At 40.9% G+C, this 17,152-nt stretch overlaps 2 protein-coding genes across 9 annotated transcripts in view; one reads left to right on the top strand and one right to left on the bottom strand.

Moving 5' to 3' along the window:
• The window catches only part of slc43a3b (solute carrier family 43 member 3b), a 38,588-nt gene that overhangs the window by 6,169 nt on the left and 15,267 nt on the right, over nt 1-17,152 (bottom strand). For 2 of the 8 annotated variants that reach the window (XM_081699540.1, XM_081699541.1), the window contains exons 2-11: nt 14,673-14,918; nt 14,451-14,580; nt 12,558-12,604; nt 11,843-11,919; nt 11,581-11,673; nt 11,321-11,460; nt 10,433-10,572; nt 9,829-9,972; nt 9,617-9,724; nt 9,336-9,522 (exon numbers count right to left, since the gene is read on the bottom strand). In XM_081699540.1, coding sequence (XP_081555666.1) covers nt 9,336-9,522; nt 9,617-9,724; nt 9,829-9,972; nt 10,433-10,572; nt 11,321-11,460; nt 11,581-11,673; nt 11,843-11,919; nt 12,558-12,604; nt 14,451-14,580; nt 14,673-14,850 — 1,244 coding nt within the window. In that variant the 5' untranslated portion in view covers nt 14,851-14,918. Of the gene's footprint in view, nt 1-6,923; nt 7,856-9,134; nt 9,259-9,335; nt 9,523-9,616; nt 9,725-9,828; nt 9,973-10,432; nt 10,573-11,320; nt 11,461-11,580; nt 11,674-11,842; nt 11,920-12,557; nt 12,605-14,450; nt 14,581-14,672; nt 14,919-17,152 lie in introns of those variants that run through there. The other 6 variants (XM_027002079.3, XM_027002081.3, XM_081699545.1 and 3 more) reach the window with 6 other exon arrangements.
• LOC113572470 (uncharacterized) lies at nt 2,616-5,756 on the top strand. The gene is made up of 2 exons (XM_027002072.3): nt 2,616-3,132; nt 3,761-5,756. The coding sequence occupies exons 1-2, from the start codon at nt 3,060-3,062 to the stop codon at nt 5,539-5,541; spliced, it is 1,854 nt and encodes a 617-aa protein (XP_026857873.2). The 5' UTR covers nt 2,616-3,059; the 3' UTR covers nt 5,542-5,756.

The following is a 17,152-nucleotide window of genomic DNA, read 5'->3' as shown; positions in this document are numbered from 1 at the left end:
GGATTACTTGCGTACCACTTTCGCAGCCTCCCTAGTTTCTCTATATTTGCCACCCGTTTATTCATTAGTCTCTATTTTTAAATGGTGGCAATCCCTGCCATTTCCCATGCCATTATGACGCAGACGGGATGATGCAGCAGGGGAGAGAGACTGAGACTGAGGATGGTAAGACGACAGCAAATTAACAGCATGTTGCAGTTTTTCTGAAGATCTCATTCAATGTTTTTTTCATTTTTATTTTAATGAGCTGTAATTCATTTGTTTAAATAAATAAGGCATTTGCAGAACTAAACGGGAATCATTTATTTATGGTCTGATACTGTTTATCTGGCCTATATAGACGTGATGCATGCTTAGTAAGCAGGGATGGGTAGTAACGAAATACAGGTAACAGCGTTTTCTATCAAGATACAAAAAAGGTAAGTCCCTAACGGTTGCAGGCGGAAGATGCAGTAATTATATTACTGATACATTAAAAATCTATTTTGATTATTAGCAGGATTGCAATTTAACGAGGATAACTTACTCCTTGTTTTCTTTCTTCTTATTTTGCCCCATTTTTAATGCCTCTACTTGTGTGAATGTTTCCTCTGTCTATTGCCGCATTACAGTAGCATTAGTATCGAATGTTGCCTGCATATTTAACTTTTAAAACAAGTCCTACGCGTTCTGTTCATAACTACTGGCGCCGGCGGACCTGTACGCACTGTTTCAATTTTTTAATGGTTTCCTTTTTTATCTGTTCGTTTTTAATAGTAATTTTTAAAAGACTTTCTATTGTAACAACAGATAATGTTTTTGGCTTCTTTTTATTGAATAATGTGCGTGAGATCCATTTTGGTTACTTAATCGTGATTGTTGACAGTGTTGGATTTAGCCGGATTTGTCTTATCTTGTGTGTCAACAAGCAAATAAATAGCCTAGAAATGCGCAATAGAAACCATGCGAACATTTCCCAGGCTTTTGAAAATAGAAAACAAACTACCCTAAACAATTAAGATTCTGCCGAGTGAAGCAGGAGCACCGAGTCTGCTAACGTTAGTGCTAGCATTAACGTTACGACAGTGGCTGGCAGCTAGCTAGCTACATATATGACCCTTCTGCACCGTAGGAATAAGTAGGAATACCGTTTCATCTTATTGTTTCATCTGTCTTTTTGATTCTATTCTATTAGTAAATGACAAAGCACTTTTGTAGGCCGCTCTGTATAAGAGCGTCTGCTAAATGCCGTAAATGTAAATGTAAATTGTTTATTGTAGCCACTTGGTTTGGCCTTGCTGTTGCATATTGTTAGTCTATCTTTGTACCCGTTTTTGATGCTGCTCAATAAAGGAGTCTACTTTACAGATTTATACTGCACGTTTCTCTGGACAATGATTATTTAATATATATCTAACGTATTAAATAATAATAACTTATTTAGCTGACTGTCGTTTTTCAGGATTATTGGCTGATCTTCAAATGCGTGCGTTAGGGAAATCAGATTCATGGTATTGATATAACTGCAAAAAAGAAAAAAAAAACCGGAATCGATCTCTCTCATTGCGGCAGGCTCGGACTATATTCTAATCATTTGCTAGTTTAGTTAATGGCAGAAGCTCAGTCAAACTTAATTTCGATTAGAGGATACAGGCGACACACTGTTCACGTCCACATGCGACCATCTGAAGAGGCGGTCGTTCATAACCGTCGTTGCGTCGGATATGGCTTTATACTTGTTTGGTAAACATTCTCTTAATTAAATTGTTTATTTGTGTTTAGCTGACGATCACTAGCGAGATTAGGCGCACTACGAAGTTTAAAGACCTTCTAAGAGCTAATTGTTTAACGTTATATCCCAAGTCGTTATCACACCCTGTTTATACTCTTGTTGTAGGTGAAGAACTCAAACAGCCATTGTCAAAATACGCCCCCTTCTGAAGCGAGTACGCAATTTCTAATCATTTTTAAATAGACGAGGCCATGATCTCATATTTTATTTTAAATCAATATATTCCAACAAAGCGCCATGAGTTGGGGATGAAGAGCTTTGTTTTCATGCCAGAATATTCTATACCTAGCTGGGATGTTCACACTGGTAGAGTCTATCGGTATGACTAGAGTGTATGGCTCGGGTAAAGAGCCTTCTCACCAGTTATGCACTGCTGGGGAACGTTTACGTCTGTTGAGTTGTTCATGAGTCTGCACAGAACAAATCCAGGAGTTTGTGGGAGCTTTTTTGTTGCCATACTGACTGGCACTGTGGGAGAACATTGTTATGAATCTCTGTTAAAATGTAATAGGTTAAAAAGTAATCAGATTAATATATTCATTTTCTGGATTAGGATACATATACATTTTTTTCTAATACATAATATGTAAAGGAAAACATTTATAAATTAACTCTCCAAAACATGTCAATAAATGGTGGAATAATTGCAAGGCCATTAATAATTATGTAACGAACGTGTAATAAAGTTAGTTGGGTACGTTTTGAATGACTCTGTTTTTTATTCTCTTAAATCAGAACAACATGCATTTCCAAGTCATTTTTATTGAATTTCATCCACGCCACTAGAGGCAATCCATTAGCTAATACTCCCGTGCAGCTTCAGCAGAAAAAGACAAAACAAGCATTTCATTGGAACGCTTAAGCTACTTGGTCGTGTTTGCATTTCTTACAAAAAATAAATCGGCACCTAATTAAAACAGAATTTGGCGAACAAGAAATTCCAAGGAAAATGATGCACAGATTTTGTGAGTAGCAAGTATTCGGAAGGGGTTATAGAAAACACTACAGGGCTCCGTGATATGGGTTGCACACTCGCAGTGTTAATATAGGGGCCTTCGCCAGGTGATTTTGGAAATTGATTCTAATAAATAAGTTAGATGCACGTCTTAGTTATGAATTTATGTGTGTCTCAGTGACGGCCATAACAACGAAAGGCAGTTTCATCAAAGGTGAACCGTGGCAGACACGTCCAACGAGTTAAGGCTAACGTGCGCGTGTCACAGGCGCCCAAATGTAGGCGCGTCTGAATCAGAATAAGGAAGAGGCTGGGGGTGTATCTTCAACGGACATGAACCAGGCTGATGTCGGGGACGTAAAGATCTCCCTGGTGCCGCTGGGCGGAAGGGAGCTCAGTAAATATGGTAAACGAAGTCATAGATGTGACGTGGTTGTTTATTGTGATGATGCCGTATCATCTGTAATATGGTTTTCTTCTTGGTATGTAGCCTATTCGAAGAGGAATCGTTTTAATGTGCTTGATGGTTTCTTTTGATATGCAAAACAAAATGAATAAAGGAACTGAATATGGTCAAAACCCTTTCTATTTGCTCCTAAATTATATTTACTTGCCCCTCCAGTAGGCTATTTTACATGGCTTGCAGCAGAACATCACGAAATATGCACGGTCACAATTGAACATGATTAATTTTTTGTAAAAGGACAATGATCCACATACAATAAAATGCAGTTAATTGAAACGCAGAAATCCCAATTAACTAAGTGATCTTTTTTCATCAATGTGTATTGAACATTTTAAGTTGATATTGTTACTGGTAGTGGGAACATAATTAACCCAGGTTTAATTGAGTGCTTGCTAGCAACCAACTGAAAGCTATGCTAAGGTCTGAAAATATTTAACCTATCTCACATCTTTACACATTTTCCTGACTTATATAAGTTTTGTGTTCTTTTTGTAACACATTTGTTAACAATGAACACATTTCTTTATTTTTTTGTATAATTTCTGTTCTCGTGATTTATGTTTACCAGCTCCCCAAGTTGCAGATGATGATGAGGATGCGGATGATGCCTTTCTTACTCCACCATCTGCAGATGAAGAGCGGAAGCAACGTGGCTTACGCAGACACCAGATCAACGAGAGTCCTGACCTGGAAGACAGTGCATCAGGCGAGGAGATGGCAACAAAAGCAGTCAAGGACATTTGTGTAAAAACATACAGCTATATGAGCCCGATCAGCAGTGACATTGATGACATCCCACAAAGCACTTTTAGAAGAGATTGCACTAGACAGGCAGGGAAATGGCACAGAGGCCCTCCCCCAACCCCCAAAAGTGCTGAGAAGGAGGAGCCTAAAAGGGGACGAAAAGCCAGGCAAGTGGAGAGGCGTGGCCTGCACAGCCCAGATGGATGTGAGCCAGAGCCCAAAAGTGGCATTTCAAAAGTGGCCAGAAAGAGAAGGGGTCGACCAAAACAGGCAAAGGATTTACCAGTGAGTACGCACCTGGAAATGAGACTGGGCACCACTAGGAGGAGCACAACAGCAAAGCAGCAAAACAACAAACACGACACTTCTACTTGTCTAACAGAGTTGGTTCCCGAGCCCGAAAATGAGGTCACTGCCAAAACAGCAAAGAAGCAGAAAGCAGCCACCTCCAGAACATCTCGAGGAAGACATTGCACTACTTCAGCCAATGCTGGGAGCTCAGAACACAATTTATGTGACCTGGACAACACAGCAGAGAGTGAGAGAAGTGAAAGTCCTGGCCAAACATTAGACAGCATGTCTGATGAATCAAGGAGCTGTTGCAGGTCCGAGGAGACCAGCGCAGAGGCTGAAAAAGAACTGGACACGAAGAAAGTGAAAACGGGAAATGACAGCAGAAAGACACGCAAATTCAGGGACTCTTCCGCTTCCTCCAGTATGGACGAGGGCAGCAAGAAGCGAGCGGCGAAGCAGCGCATCAAAAGAACGCAAAAGTGTCGAAGGCGAGCATTGCCCGCGTCGTCCTGCGAGTCCAAACTCTCAGTGTGTCCTGCTGTTCACCTGTCCAGGAAGAAAGAAAGGAAGGCCCAGTGGGGGCGAGGCCCAATTGAGTGCGAGGTGTGTGGCCGCAGCATCCGCTGCCGAGCCATCATGGAGCGGCACATGCTGACGCACACAGGCGAGAAGCCATTCGAGTGCGGCGACTGTGGCCGCCGCTACACCAGCAGCTCCAACCTGCGCATCCATCAGCTGAGCCACAGCGGCGCCATGGACTTTGTGTGCAACGAGTGCGGCCAGAAGTTCACACACCTGCCCTACTTGAAACGCCACTTGCTTCGGCACGCCGGCAAGAAGATGCACATGTGCGACCAGTGTGGCAAGGGCTTCATCCAGAAGTACCACCTGGAACGGCACCTGCTGTTGCACACAGGCAAGACACCATACACCTGCGACGAGTGTGGCGCCACCTTCACCCGCACCGACTACCTGAGGATGCACATGCGCAACACCCATCTTGGCCACGGCAAGCGGGCCGAGACGGTGCCGTCCAAGTCCCACAAGTGTGACACGTGTGAGAAAGCGTTCACCTCACGCAGCGTGCTGGAGGCACACATGCGCGTGCATACGGGCGATGCGCCCTTCAGATGCAGCATCTGCATGCGCAGGTTCAAGCAGTCAAGCCACATGTCATCACATATGCGCACACATACAGGAGAGAAGCCGTACATCTGTGATGTCTGTGGGCTCAGGTTCACGCGCAGATCCTATGTCCGCGTCCACAAAAGAAAAGTGCATGGCGCATCAGATCAGGTTCCAAGTTGTTAGTTTATACAGCATTTATGAAGTTGAAAATGCTGAATTGACATTATTTCTTCTTTATAATAAAATCTTTTTAAATGTTCACTTGTGCATTTTAAGTTAAAGCCATTTGTTGTCATATGTGTCATATATTGTTTCTTTAAAATTTCAGCGTGTTCCTTTGCCTTAATGCGTTATTGTTTTAAATGCTGCATTGTGGGACTAATTTCATATTTAAATGCCCATTGTTTTGTGTTACTGGACACATGAAAAGCACAATAATATGGTTAAGAGGAATTCGGAGTGTTCCGTTTTGTCCTGCAGAGGGCACTAAACGATAGAATTTGTACAGAGGAGAAGTACAAGTCTCCCGGCTTGTTAAATGCTAGAGGCGCCCGCGAGCGAGTCCAAAACGAATAGGGGTGAATGGAGGACAACGGCCTATAACGAGAAATTAAAAGTTTTTCACCACTTGTGAAGGATCTTCCTTTAATTTTGGAAATTACATAATTAATTATGTACTGCACTAAGAATAGCAAATAAAATACACATACTTTTTTTTCTACAGCAAAGATGTTGGGCAGTAGGACGCTGGCATTTCTGCTGCTGACTGCTGATAGGTGAGCTGACCCTGCAGTAGCAATAATCGTGTCCTACTGACCAAAACCCATTTGCTATAGAAAAAAAAAGTATACAGGTAAATTGTACATTTTTAGCGTAATACATATACTTTCAAAAGTTAAAGTAAGGATCTGCTTATTTTTGTTCTAACGAGAGGAATAGAATGTGACCAGGCTCCTCATAAACCGCTTCTGACTAAACCCTCATGCTGCACTTCCATGCCGTTCTGTGCACTTATAACACAGTACACTTTAGGCTGTGTTCAGACGTGCCAAGCTTTGGTTCGATTAAAACGAAAGGCCCGACACCGGCTGAGCAGGTGGGTCTCGGTCTGTTTCTAAAGGAATTCTAGTGCGGTTTGTTGGAAGTATGAACACAATACGAACCAAACACGGGACGTGATGACACAAGATGCGACACTAAACGTGCAGCGACAGAAGAAAGTTCATTGAAAGCAAAAAAAGTTTTCCAATACAGTTCGGTAGTCATTGGAAATGTAGGCCTGCGTCGTCTAAACTTTGTAGCGTACCTTCCTAGGTATGTGCAGCGGAACAATGGCTGGCGTTATTTTGTCTCCTTTATCCATTTTAGCCGTAGTCTGTGTCATGCATGTGTCATACATCACTTAATTAATTTGGTTCGATTGGAGTGAACGCTAAACAAACCAGGACTAAGATGTAACAAAGGGGCCTTTATCATTTTCTTGTTTGGTCCGGACCAAGGGAACCGAACTACAGGTATGAACACAGATTGCAAACAATCTCAGAATTTAATAAATTGACACGAAGTCAAGCAAAAGTCTTTAATACTGCCACATATCAATGCATCTCAGTGTAAAACCTAAAAAAAACACTCAAGCTTACTATCAGTCACTCCTCACTTATCAACTGTGATATTAAAACCGTTTTTAGGGCATTTGCACCCAGAGTTGAAATGGTCAGCCCACATACAATGTATCCTGCCCAAACTGGATGTATTAAGGGCATCTGTCATCGAAAATGTGTAGATAAATTACATTTGTAAATATCTCAAATGAAACTGGCAAATTTTCTGTCAGATTTTCTAGCAAAGTTATTTGTATTTTGTTAACTGGTCAAAAAATTAACAATCTACTTAATGAAATAAATGAACAATGTTCCCCAGCTAAATCCCATCTCTTCCTGCATTAATAGTAGTATTAAACACCTCAGCATTAATATTTCCCTCAATCTATCAGATCTTTTCCAGGTAAAAACTAGGGATAAAAAAAAAAAAAACTAGTAGAGCAACACTACTTGTGGAACGAGTATAACCGATAATGGAGTTCCTGACCTAGGCTTAAGTGGTGTTCAGAAAACATCAATGTTTGAGAGGTAATGTGTGTATGTGTTTCTGTCTGTATGAATCTCCAGGGGCTCTGTGGCCTCTAATAAGATGTAAAAATACACTGTAAAGAAAAACAAAGACATCAGTCTCTTCTGATTTGCAATAATGACAACATTTGTCACTATGGCAAGACAGGTATAATAAGTACTTTCATTTTAAATGGCATTTACAGTCCAGTGGTGACCGTAAACAGAAGCGGGTGTGGCTGTGTCATGTGTAGCTCTGGGGCCTGGCCCTAGGAGGTGGTGCTCCTGTTGACCCTGCTTCGCTGGGCTGCTTGCCGTCGGCAGTGCAGGTAAACATAGAGAGGGTGGATGAAGGCTAGGCAAGTTAGGAGGGTCAGAGTGACGTTCACCTACAGTCCACACACATGCAGCATGTTAAAATGATTAGCACATCCCCTGTACTTGAGCGATTCACATTTGAGCCTGTTCATGGTGTGGTAACAGAGTAAGAGTTTTTAATTTTAATTGCTGTTTAATTGTACTCAATCTGAATGCCCCTGACATATACACATTCACCACTTGCTTTAACAGAAACGTCTAACTTGTAGGTGCACATTACAAACGTAGTTACTAACTCTGTAGCATCTGCTACAAGCACAGTTCCCTCACACACTAACTCCTCATCACTTGGCAGATTCTGACCTTACTTTCTTTTCACTGCTGAGTGAATGTTATGTGGATGACAGACCACTGTCGATGCAGGAGCAATGCTGACATGGCAGTGGGTGTTTAGCCAGTAAGAATTTATCAGGCACAGCAGTGTTGCTGTGTCACTGCTGTTTTTTTGGGTTGTCTACCAACCAAAAAGCTCTAACAAGGTGGGTCACTTTAATAAAATGCTTGTTGAGAGTAGAATGTTGATGTATCATTTTAAACATGTTACTTTCAATTCAGTTATTAAGCAATAGATGATTTTCAACTTTTTTAGGCATTCCAAAGCTTGAACATTTAAAATCCCCAGTTGAAATGCCCAGTGTGAATTATACATAATGGACAATTCCACTAATGCTACTTATTCATTTGAGCAGCACATGGAAAAGATTTCTTTCAAATATGTCCTGATTCTTTGGAGGCCCACAGATCAGCTTTTAAGGTAGCCTGGTTAAGTTTCAAGTTTGGTTTATTTGTCACATACATAGTCATACACAGTATAACTCGCAGTGAAATGGTTAACAGGAAAACTTGCTAGTCAGACTTACGAATTGCTTCCACTGTGCTATAATGTATGCTCCTGCACATTAATAAGACGTACAGGGTCCGCATGCACACCTCCTCACCCCTGCACTTCCTTTCATGCACCCTCCACGTTGAAGTGCATCTTGGAGCCCTTAAAGAGCAGTGCTACCTCACAACTCTTGACTATCGTATCCCACATATTTCATTGCTGTGGGAGTTTCGGTAGGACACAAGGTTCTCATTTCCTTAAATGTGCTTCCTTCTCCGTGTGTCTTAGCTCCTCCCAATTGTGTTTGCCCAATCATAAGGAAGTGCCCCTGCTCTTTCACACATCTGGCACAGTCCTAGTGTCCTCCCTCGCTCCTCAGTCCTAGTGTTGTTCTTTGCCACACTAGGACTGAGGGAGGACACTAGGACTGTGCCTAAGAGATACTGAATGTGGTTGTGGCTTACAGCAAAGGGGTCTCCACCAAGAGGCCCATTAATGAGAGTGAAGCAGGGATACTGCAGGAGTGACACCACAGCAGAGAGAGCCATCACAGCTCCATACAGCTTCCCAAAGTGGGCAGGAGGGAATCTACACACACACACTGTGGATTACTGAAACACGAACAAAGCTTGAGGATTGGGTGCTGTGCGTGGGCGGGGACTTACGCCACACTGATGAAGGCAGCATTGCCTCCATACAGGAAGGACCTGTTGAGCACCTGCAAGGCAAAGGTGAGGTACTGCAGTGGCAGGAGAGGAATGGTAGCGCACAGGGAGAAGAGCACACACTGGAGCACGGTCACGCCCAGTGACAGGACAGCCGCCCTCAGGTCTGCCTCGCTCTCGCTCTGGCCTGCCACACACAGTGAATGAGTGTGTGGTCGCATTGCTGCAGTGGAAAGGAACGCGTATATGTGTGGGGGGGTGCGCGTGTGTGTAGTTCTGACCTGCTTCTCTGGGTTTTCCTTTGTGGCGGTCCATGATGAGTCCATTCCAGGGAGCACACACTATCCCACACAGCTGGGTGAGAGCGAACGCGTTTGTATAAGTGCTCACTGAAGAAAAGAGCATGACATAGATACAGCCATGATCAGAGCCTGTGTGTGTGTGTGGTCTCTAGCTGTAAAATAGCAGTGTGTGTGTGTGTGTTTTTGGTCACCAAGGCTGGAGTCTCTGGCTGTAAGATGCTGGAGCATAGGATTGAGAGTTCCAATAAACAAGTAGTGCCTCAACTGCATGACTGACAACCACAGCATATGCCATAAGAAGAACCAGGAGAGAATGCAGCTTTTGAAGCTTCGCTCTAAAACACACGTGCACACACACATACAAAGTTGGATAGAATCATTTAAAAAAGCAAACTGTTTTTGAATTTTGGTCAACATGTGTGGACACATCACCTGAATTATTAATACAAATAACTATAAGTCAAATCTGAATTGAACTGAACTAACAGCTTGCTTAAGCATGGTGGGAGTGTCCTATTTACCCATTTTGTTTAAATTTCAGTTAGTTTGTCCAAAAAAATCTTTGAGACAAGGCAAGTGCACCTCGTGTTACAATGTCCTCACCAGAGGAATGAGCAGACAGAGTGGTGTTGACAGCACCAATTACAGTTATGATGTGTACAGTGCAACAAAACATCACTCGCAACAATGATCTAAAATTAACTTGCATTTCTCTGTATTAAGGCGAATCATTCATTAAGTGTAGAGCAGCATATGGCTCATGGTAGATTAGCACAGAGTCCTGTCTCCCCTCACCTGCTGTCTCTTCCTGGGTGACCTTGGTGGAATTCTCTTCTTGAAACGGCGTTGTCTCAGAGACCTGGGAAGTCTGGAGGTTGCCTTTGTCAACTTTGTTTTCGGCGGTGCTTGAAGACTGAGGCACAGCACATTTCATCCTGCCACACAAAAAGCGTCAGTGAAATCATCTTAAATCACTGTGGGCTTTGATAAGGATCATTTACAAATACTTAAATGTGGGAGATGAGAATATGCAGAATATGAGAATATTACACAAAATGCATTTGTATTTCTCAGTGCATACATTGATCCATTTGGGGGCCTGACTAACATTACAGACGTTCCACATGACGCTAGGCTGCTAGCTATTTTTCAGCAGGACAGTGACGGGGTGGGTGGTCTGTCTATCATCCTGCATAGCAAGCAATGTAAACAAGAGCAATATGGATCTGCATTGCTGGACCTGCAACCCAAAATTTAGATAAGAGGGTAGGTTGAGTCAAGAGGTTTTTTGCATTTTACATATACTTTTCAGATCAGATCTGACTTCCAGTGACTCTATGACATGAAGTAAAAAAGGCATACACAAATACATAAAATAACAATAGTATTCTATACAGCATTTTTGGGCATTTTTCCAGATCAGTAAGAAATACCTATAGATTTGGCTCTGTAGAGAAACAGGTTTTAGGACCTGTACATACATTCAGCCTAATTAGTATTACATTGCATTGTAAATCAGCACTGTCCAGTGAAATGTTTTCTCCTTTTTTGTCTAGATCTGGGTCTTTTAGAGATTCCATGAGTATGTAATTCTCAGGAAAAGACGTGGGGAACGGATTGTGGGATTTGTAATTTACTCGTAGATGTAATTCTCAGGAAGAGGGTATGGGATTTGTCATTTACCCATAAGTGTAGTTCTCAGGAAGAGGGTATGGGATGTGTGAACGAGGCAACAGCAGGATGGTGCGGGTCAAGTGGACCACACTGCCACAGGATAGGAAGAGGAGGGAGGTGCGCAGAGACACTCCACCCTGATACAGCAGCTGTCAAAGAAGAAGGACGCCATCCTCTTCATCATCATCATCATTTTTTTATTGCCATCCCACACACTCTAATTAACAGCTGCATTACCTGAATAACTGAAGTGCTTCAAGGGATTTTACCTTGACAACAAGGAAGACTGCAGAAGATGAGTCAAAGGCTCCATTATACAGAGTGATGATAGTGGAGCGATGGGTTCCAAAGAGATTCCCCACCTGGTGAATGAGCATGTGTGATGTAGATGGAGAGAAAGAGAGAGAGAAGTGCTGCCAATCATAAGCTTATAGATGCAGATCATAAAACATGATATGGGTTAAATGTTAGATGTGGTGAACTAAATAAATATTTCTTATTAATATCGTTCATTAACTGGAAGTCACGTACCTGAATATTAGTAACTAAGAAAATAATTCCTCCAACAGCAATGAAAGACAGAGCAGGATAGAGAAGGACTGGCTTTGCTGTGAGAGAGAAAGAGTGTTCCCTTAAACTAATCCAGTCAATTAGAAAAATGAAGTCATAAAAGAATGCAGAAGTAGTCATGCTAATAATGAAGCCACAGATATTGTCACTGAGAATATTGCAAGTATCGCTTCCTGATCCTTCCCTCGACTAAACAAGATGGTTCAGAACATCGAGGCTTGGGAACTAGTGTGGGCAAAGGGGAAACAGTCTGATGTAAGAGATATTGATGCAAACTGAATGCAAATTGAAGACTGTAGTACTGGATATAATTCATAGAAATCTAAACCATAACCTTCATATTGGGGAAAAAAACAAGAAATTATATAGTTTACTGAAAGACTAGTTTTGTTACATATGTATGCTGACAAAAGTTTGATGTGGCATTCTAAATTCTCTGCTTTATAATATATGTGACCATACATATTCAATGTAAATAAAAGAATACTGGGTAATTTCTGTTCAAATAATTCAGAACATTGTTCACTCTAGTCTCTAACACTTTTAAGAAGTATTCCAAAACAGCCATCTTTCCTTGATCTCCAAACTGAACTGAATATTGAATGATAACTATTTGTATTATAAAGTTTGTAGTTGAGTTACATAGGAGTAAAATGAATTCATAGAAATGTCTCACCAGCATTGGAAAAGGCTATCAACAAGGTTCCAGTGGTGTAGACAGATCTGGTGGAAAGACAAAAGGAAGTAATTAGGAATATGGAGTGTGAAATAAGATAAAGGGCTGGAGAGTCAAGGAAAACTGCTAAAACAATGTGAGAGAAAGAGGCCTCGATCTGTAGCGTATGATTACTATAAGAAGGAATCAGCCTTGTTTTCTTGCCCTCTGTCCTGCTTCTTCTTCCTTCCTCTCTCACATAATGTCCCTCCTCCCTCATTTCCCTTCTGAACTCTCAATAAAAACAGACTGAACTCTGAGCCACATGAAGCCAAGTGCCTGGTGGGTCTGTATTAAAAGGATCACACACACAGGTGCATGCAACCCCCCACACACATACACTATTTAAATATGCACTTCAGGGTCTACCTGTTACACATAGCAAATAAAACTCTTGAACCTTGTACTCTCAAACAGACATTGGCAGATGTCAATCTTTTCACATGTCTCAGCAAGTGAGGATCTCTTTCAAATTCTGTCTTTGTTGCATCACCTTGGCCACAGGTCAGAGTTTTGCACCCACTCTCACTCTCCCTACCTCTTTCTCTCTCATCTTCTTTAGATCTACCTCTCCATCTCTCCTTGCTCTTCTTCTCACCATCTATTTATTTCACTCTCACCCTCTCTTGCTCCCTCTTCCTCTATCTAACTCTCTGTCTCTCTTCTCATCCCTCTCTCCCTGTCTATGTCTGTATCTCTCTATGTCCTTCATTTCACTCAGGCTGTGCAGGCAATTCCCAGAGCTCTCTTACCACAGCTGCACTCCTGCCACCAGTTCTGCATCTGCCCATGGTGTCTTTGTGAATTATGGCTCATTCCTCTTTCCCAAAATCAAGCTCACGGCTCACAGATGGAGAATGTGGCAAACACAACTTCAGCTATAAAAGTACTGCTGTAATTTCCAATGCAGCCATGTTTTGAAAAAACAATCATGGAGTTTATTGGGTCCCGGGCATTGAATTATCTAGACCACTGAAGGGATCAGTTTATGGCATATTCTCAGGAGATCCACAGGACAAGCTCTGAATGCAAGGACCAACAACTATGCAAAACTATATTTAAGAAGTTCAGCTCTAACTTTTTTATAATTATATTGTTGGTAAACAGTGGTGCATAAATAAGTGGTGCTATTTTATCTTATTACAGTTTAGAAGATTATCCCAAACAAAAAACTAGTACATATCATATTTTAAATAAACAAAAATCTTTATATTTCTTTTAGCTACATTTCTTTGTCTAAATGTTTTACACATAATATCAAGAATTCACCTACGCATAGGATACATATTCATATCTCATTTGTTATCAGACCTCTTATGTATAAATGTTGAAATGGCCTGTCAATCATTCTTTAGAGTACATATTCATGACATTCATGACAATAATGTTTTCATAGAAAGAGATCCTAGACACACTTCAGCAATCAATGTTAAGAATTTATAATAGATTTGTGTGTGTGTGTGTGTGTGTGTGTGTGTGTGTGTGTATGTGTGTGTGTGTGTGTGTGTGTGTGTGTGTGTGTGTGTGTGTGTGTGTGTGTGTGTGTGAGATAGACTGACCCTCAGGAATATAAAAACATCTATTGTGCTGCATCACCTTCAATTTATGGTGCATATCTGATCTATTAATTGCCTCAAGAACACCATTTTAATAAGAAATTCCATCTACATGAAATTGCTTTTATACACTATGGTTACTGTTTTGTTGTTGACGTACACAAAATAATTGTTTTGACATTTTTATTATGTTTGAACACAAATTTGGATTGAAAGCTCTGGTTTAAGCATCATTTCTTCATGTAAAACAAACCCCTTAAGAAAATTACATTTATCAGAACAAACATCTGTGACTCACATTCCCAGAAGCCTGGTTACCATGGTGCCGAAATGATCAAACAGAAAGCCGCTTGGCAGTGTGAAAAAGTTGTTCATGAAGGAGGCAACGGTGAAAATGACAGAGAGCTGTTCATCCTGTGCACTGCAATCTGGGATACACACACACAGACGCACACACATCACATTTCACACCATGAGTCATCTTATTTGCATGAGACAAGAGTGTGCGGATGCCCCTCACCCTCGGTGACATTGCTGCTGACCGTGACATTTGTGCACAAGTAGCCGAAGTAGCCCTCACTCTTCAGCACAAAGACGAGGGAAGCCCAGCCAAACACAGCCCCTGCAAAGCCCAGACACTCCACCAGGCCTGTTAGCAAGGTGAGCCAGTAGCGCGCTTTGTGCCCGTCACCCCACATCTTGTTCTCTCCTGTTATACAGTGCTCTCACCCTTTGTTCCCCCCGGCTGCAGTTGTGCTGCGTGCTCCTGTCAAAAGAAAACAAAACAAAACCAAGAAGACTGAGCGACTTGAAAAAAATCTGAAGCAGTTTTTCCATTGGTGAGCTGTGCAGTATGTTTCTTAAGTCTTGGTGTCTTTTTTTTTATATAAACTTGTCTCCTTGCATCTTTCCCTCCCATTTCCTTTCTGGACACACCTCTTCTCCTTTTCCTGCTGCGCTATCTCCCTCTGAATGAAGAAACATTTGAAGAGAAATGATGCTTCAAACTATGAGAACCCATGTATAGGGAGACAAATCTTAGTGTATATTTACACCAAACATTTTCTGCTACCCACAAAGTATGGCCTACATATGGTTAGCCTGTGTGTAAACACAAGCACAGGAGTGCACGTATAGGCAGAGCTGAGTAAGCACTGTGCAAGTCCGGTGTCTGGCAGCCACTCTGGATACTTTCCAGCTGTCTGAAAAATGACTGAGAAAGCCCAGCTTCTGAAACCAAACCACTGCACACTGAATTCCAGTGTTTCTCTGCTGATCTGTTTATGCTCAGATGTGTGTTCATCTGAGGCACATAAAAAGCTCCAGCCTTTTCCCCACATTTCCCAGTGTGTTTACAAAGGGAAACTGCTAAAACAGTAGCATTAGCAAGTCGATTGTTCTACAATTCCCTTCTTAGAAACAGGCAGGAGGAATGATATGTCAGGCTTATAAGGATGCTGGTAATAATACTGCAGTTTGTCATCTACCTCAGTGTCCTTCCATTCACTAAATCATCTAATATTTGTAGTAAAATGAACTTTAAACCCAACTGAGGTTAATGCTATTAATGCACCACATGATTATCCAAATTAAATTCTGAGAACAATTAAACAGTGCTAATTATTTTAACACATTTTGACAACACGGTAAATGTGCAAAATGCATTTTGGTGAACTCAGAAACATAAAACTATGAATAAAGCAACGGACAAGAAATCTTTGTTTTTGAATAATTGTAAGAAATTCCTGTTCACTGCTTGTCTCCAAGTTATGAAGCCCCAAACATACGGGCCACCCACACTGGCCGAAACAAATAGCTGATATGAAAAACATCAAACTTGTGCAGTCAGAGGTGGAGCACGAGATGAAAATCAAGAAAAGTAAGTGTGTTTGAAAGTATGGAATTTTAGATGAAGTTACATTTACATTTAGCACATAGCCAATAAATGCCACGCACATCATTTTGATGAATGAGGAAGCTCTATTATCAAATGTATGCACCATCTATCTCACTTTCCCCTTTCCCTTCTTCTTAAACAAAACATACAAAAACAACCCTTGGTTCCCTTGTTGTATTTAGTGCCAAATAAAGTGCTTCATTGCTTTAAAATGTTTATTTATTTTTTATTATTATTATATTTTGGCCCTTCCATTTTACTGTGAGTATAATAATACATTAAGATATAAATGTAGATATAATCCAAAAGTGAAACTGTGGACATTTAACAAAACAACAACAACAGCAATAATAATATATATATATTTAAAATTTAAACACCATTTACAAAGTGCTTTACAGAAAAAAAGAAAGGTGCAAGTTAAAGCAAATATTACACAGCACCTAATATCTCTTCAATAAAAGAGAAATAAAGTCAAGTACAGCAAAAAAGTGAAAAAAGTGGGTAAGTAAAGGTAAAATCAATATTTTAAATAAAAATAAAAATATAGTAAAAGCAGTCTAATTAAAGGCCTTACAGAATGAAAATGTATTAACTTTCTTCTTAAATGTGTATATATCATTGAGAGCCCTCAGGTTATGTGGAAGAAAATTCCAGACTTTGGGGCCATGGCAGCAGAATACTACTTCAGCACGATTTAGTCAGGTGGTGGAAGCTGACTGACGGGACATGCCTTGTAATAATACTGCTGAGACAAAGATGGGCAATGCCCTGTAAACACAAACATTCTTTAATGTCATCAGAAGTATTTTAAAGTTGATTCTGAAGGACTTGGGTAGCCATATAAGGATTAGTGCATTCTGCACTCTCATTTACTACTCTTCTATACAATTTTGTTTCTGTTTTTCTTACATGAAGTGAAGTAGTATTGAAGTACTTTGCTGAAATATTTTTCATGTATTTCATATGTCTGACATGATAAGCAGATCAAAATAATAGAAAGACCGACCCATTTTTCTTCCGAAGCGAGTGTTTGCAACAGCAAAGATCATCTGCGGGTATAGCTTATTACTGTAGTATTATAAAAATGTATTTCTGAGATC

The sequence above is a fragment of the Electrophorus electricus genome, chromosome 16 (genome assembly GCF_041902795.1).
Source record: "Electrophorus electricus isolate QZ-2024a chromosome 16, ASM4190279v1, whole genome shotgun sequence".
In the NCBI taxonomy this organism is placed as follows: domain Eukaryota; kingdom Metazoa; phylum Chordata; class Actinopteri; order Gymnotiformes; family Gymnotidae; genus Electrophorus; species Electrophorus electricus.
The sequence above is the reverse complement of the archived record's forward strand: the minus strand, read 5'-3'. Positions and strand labels throughout refer to the sequence as shown.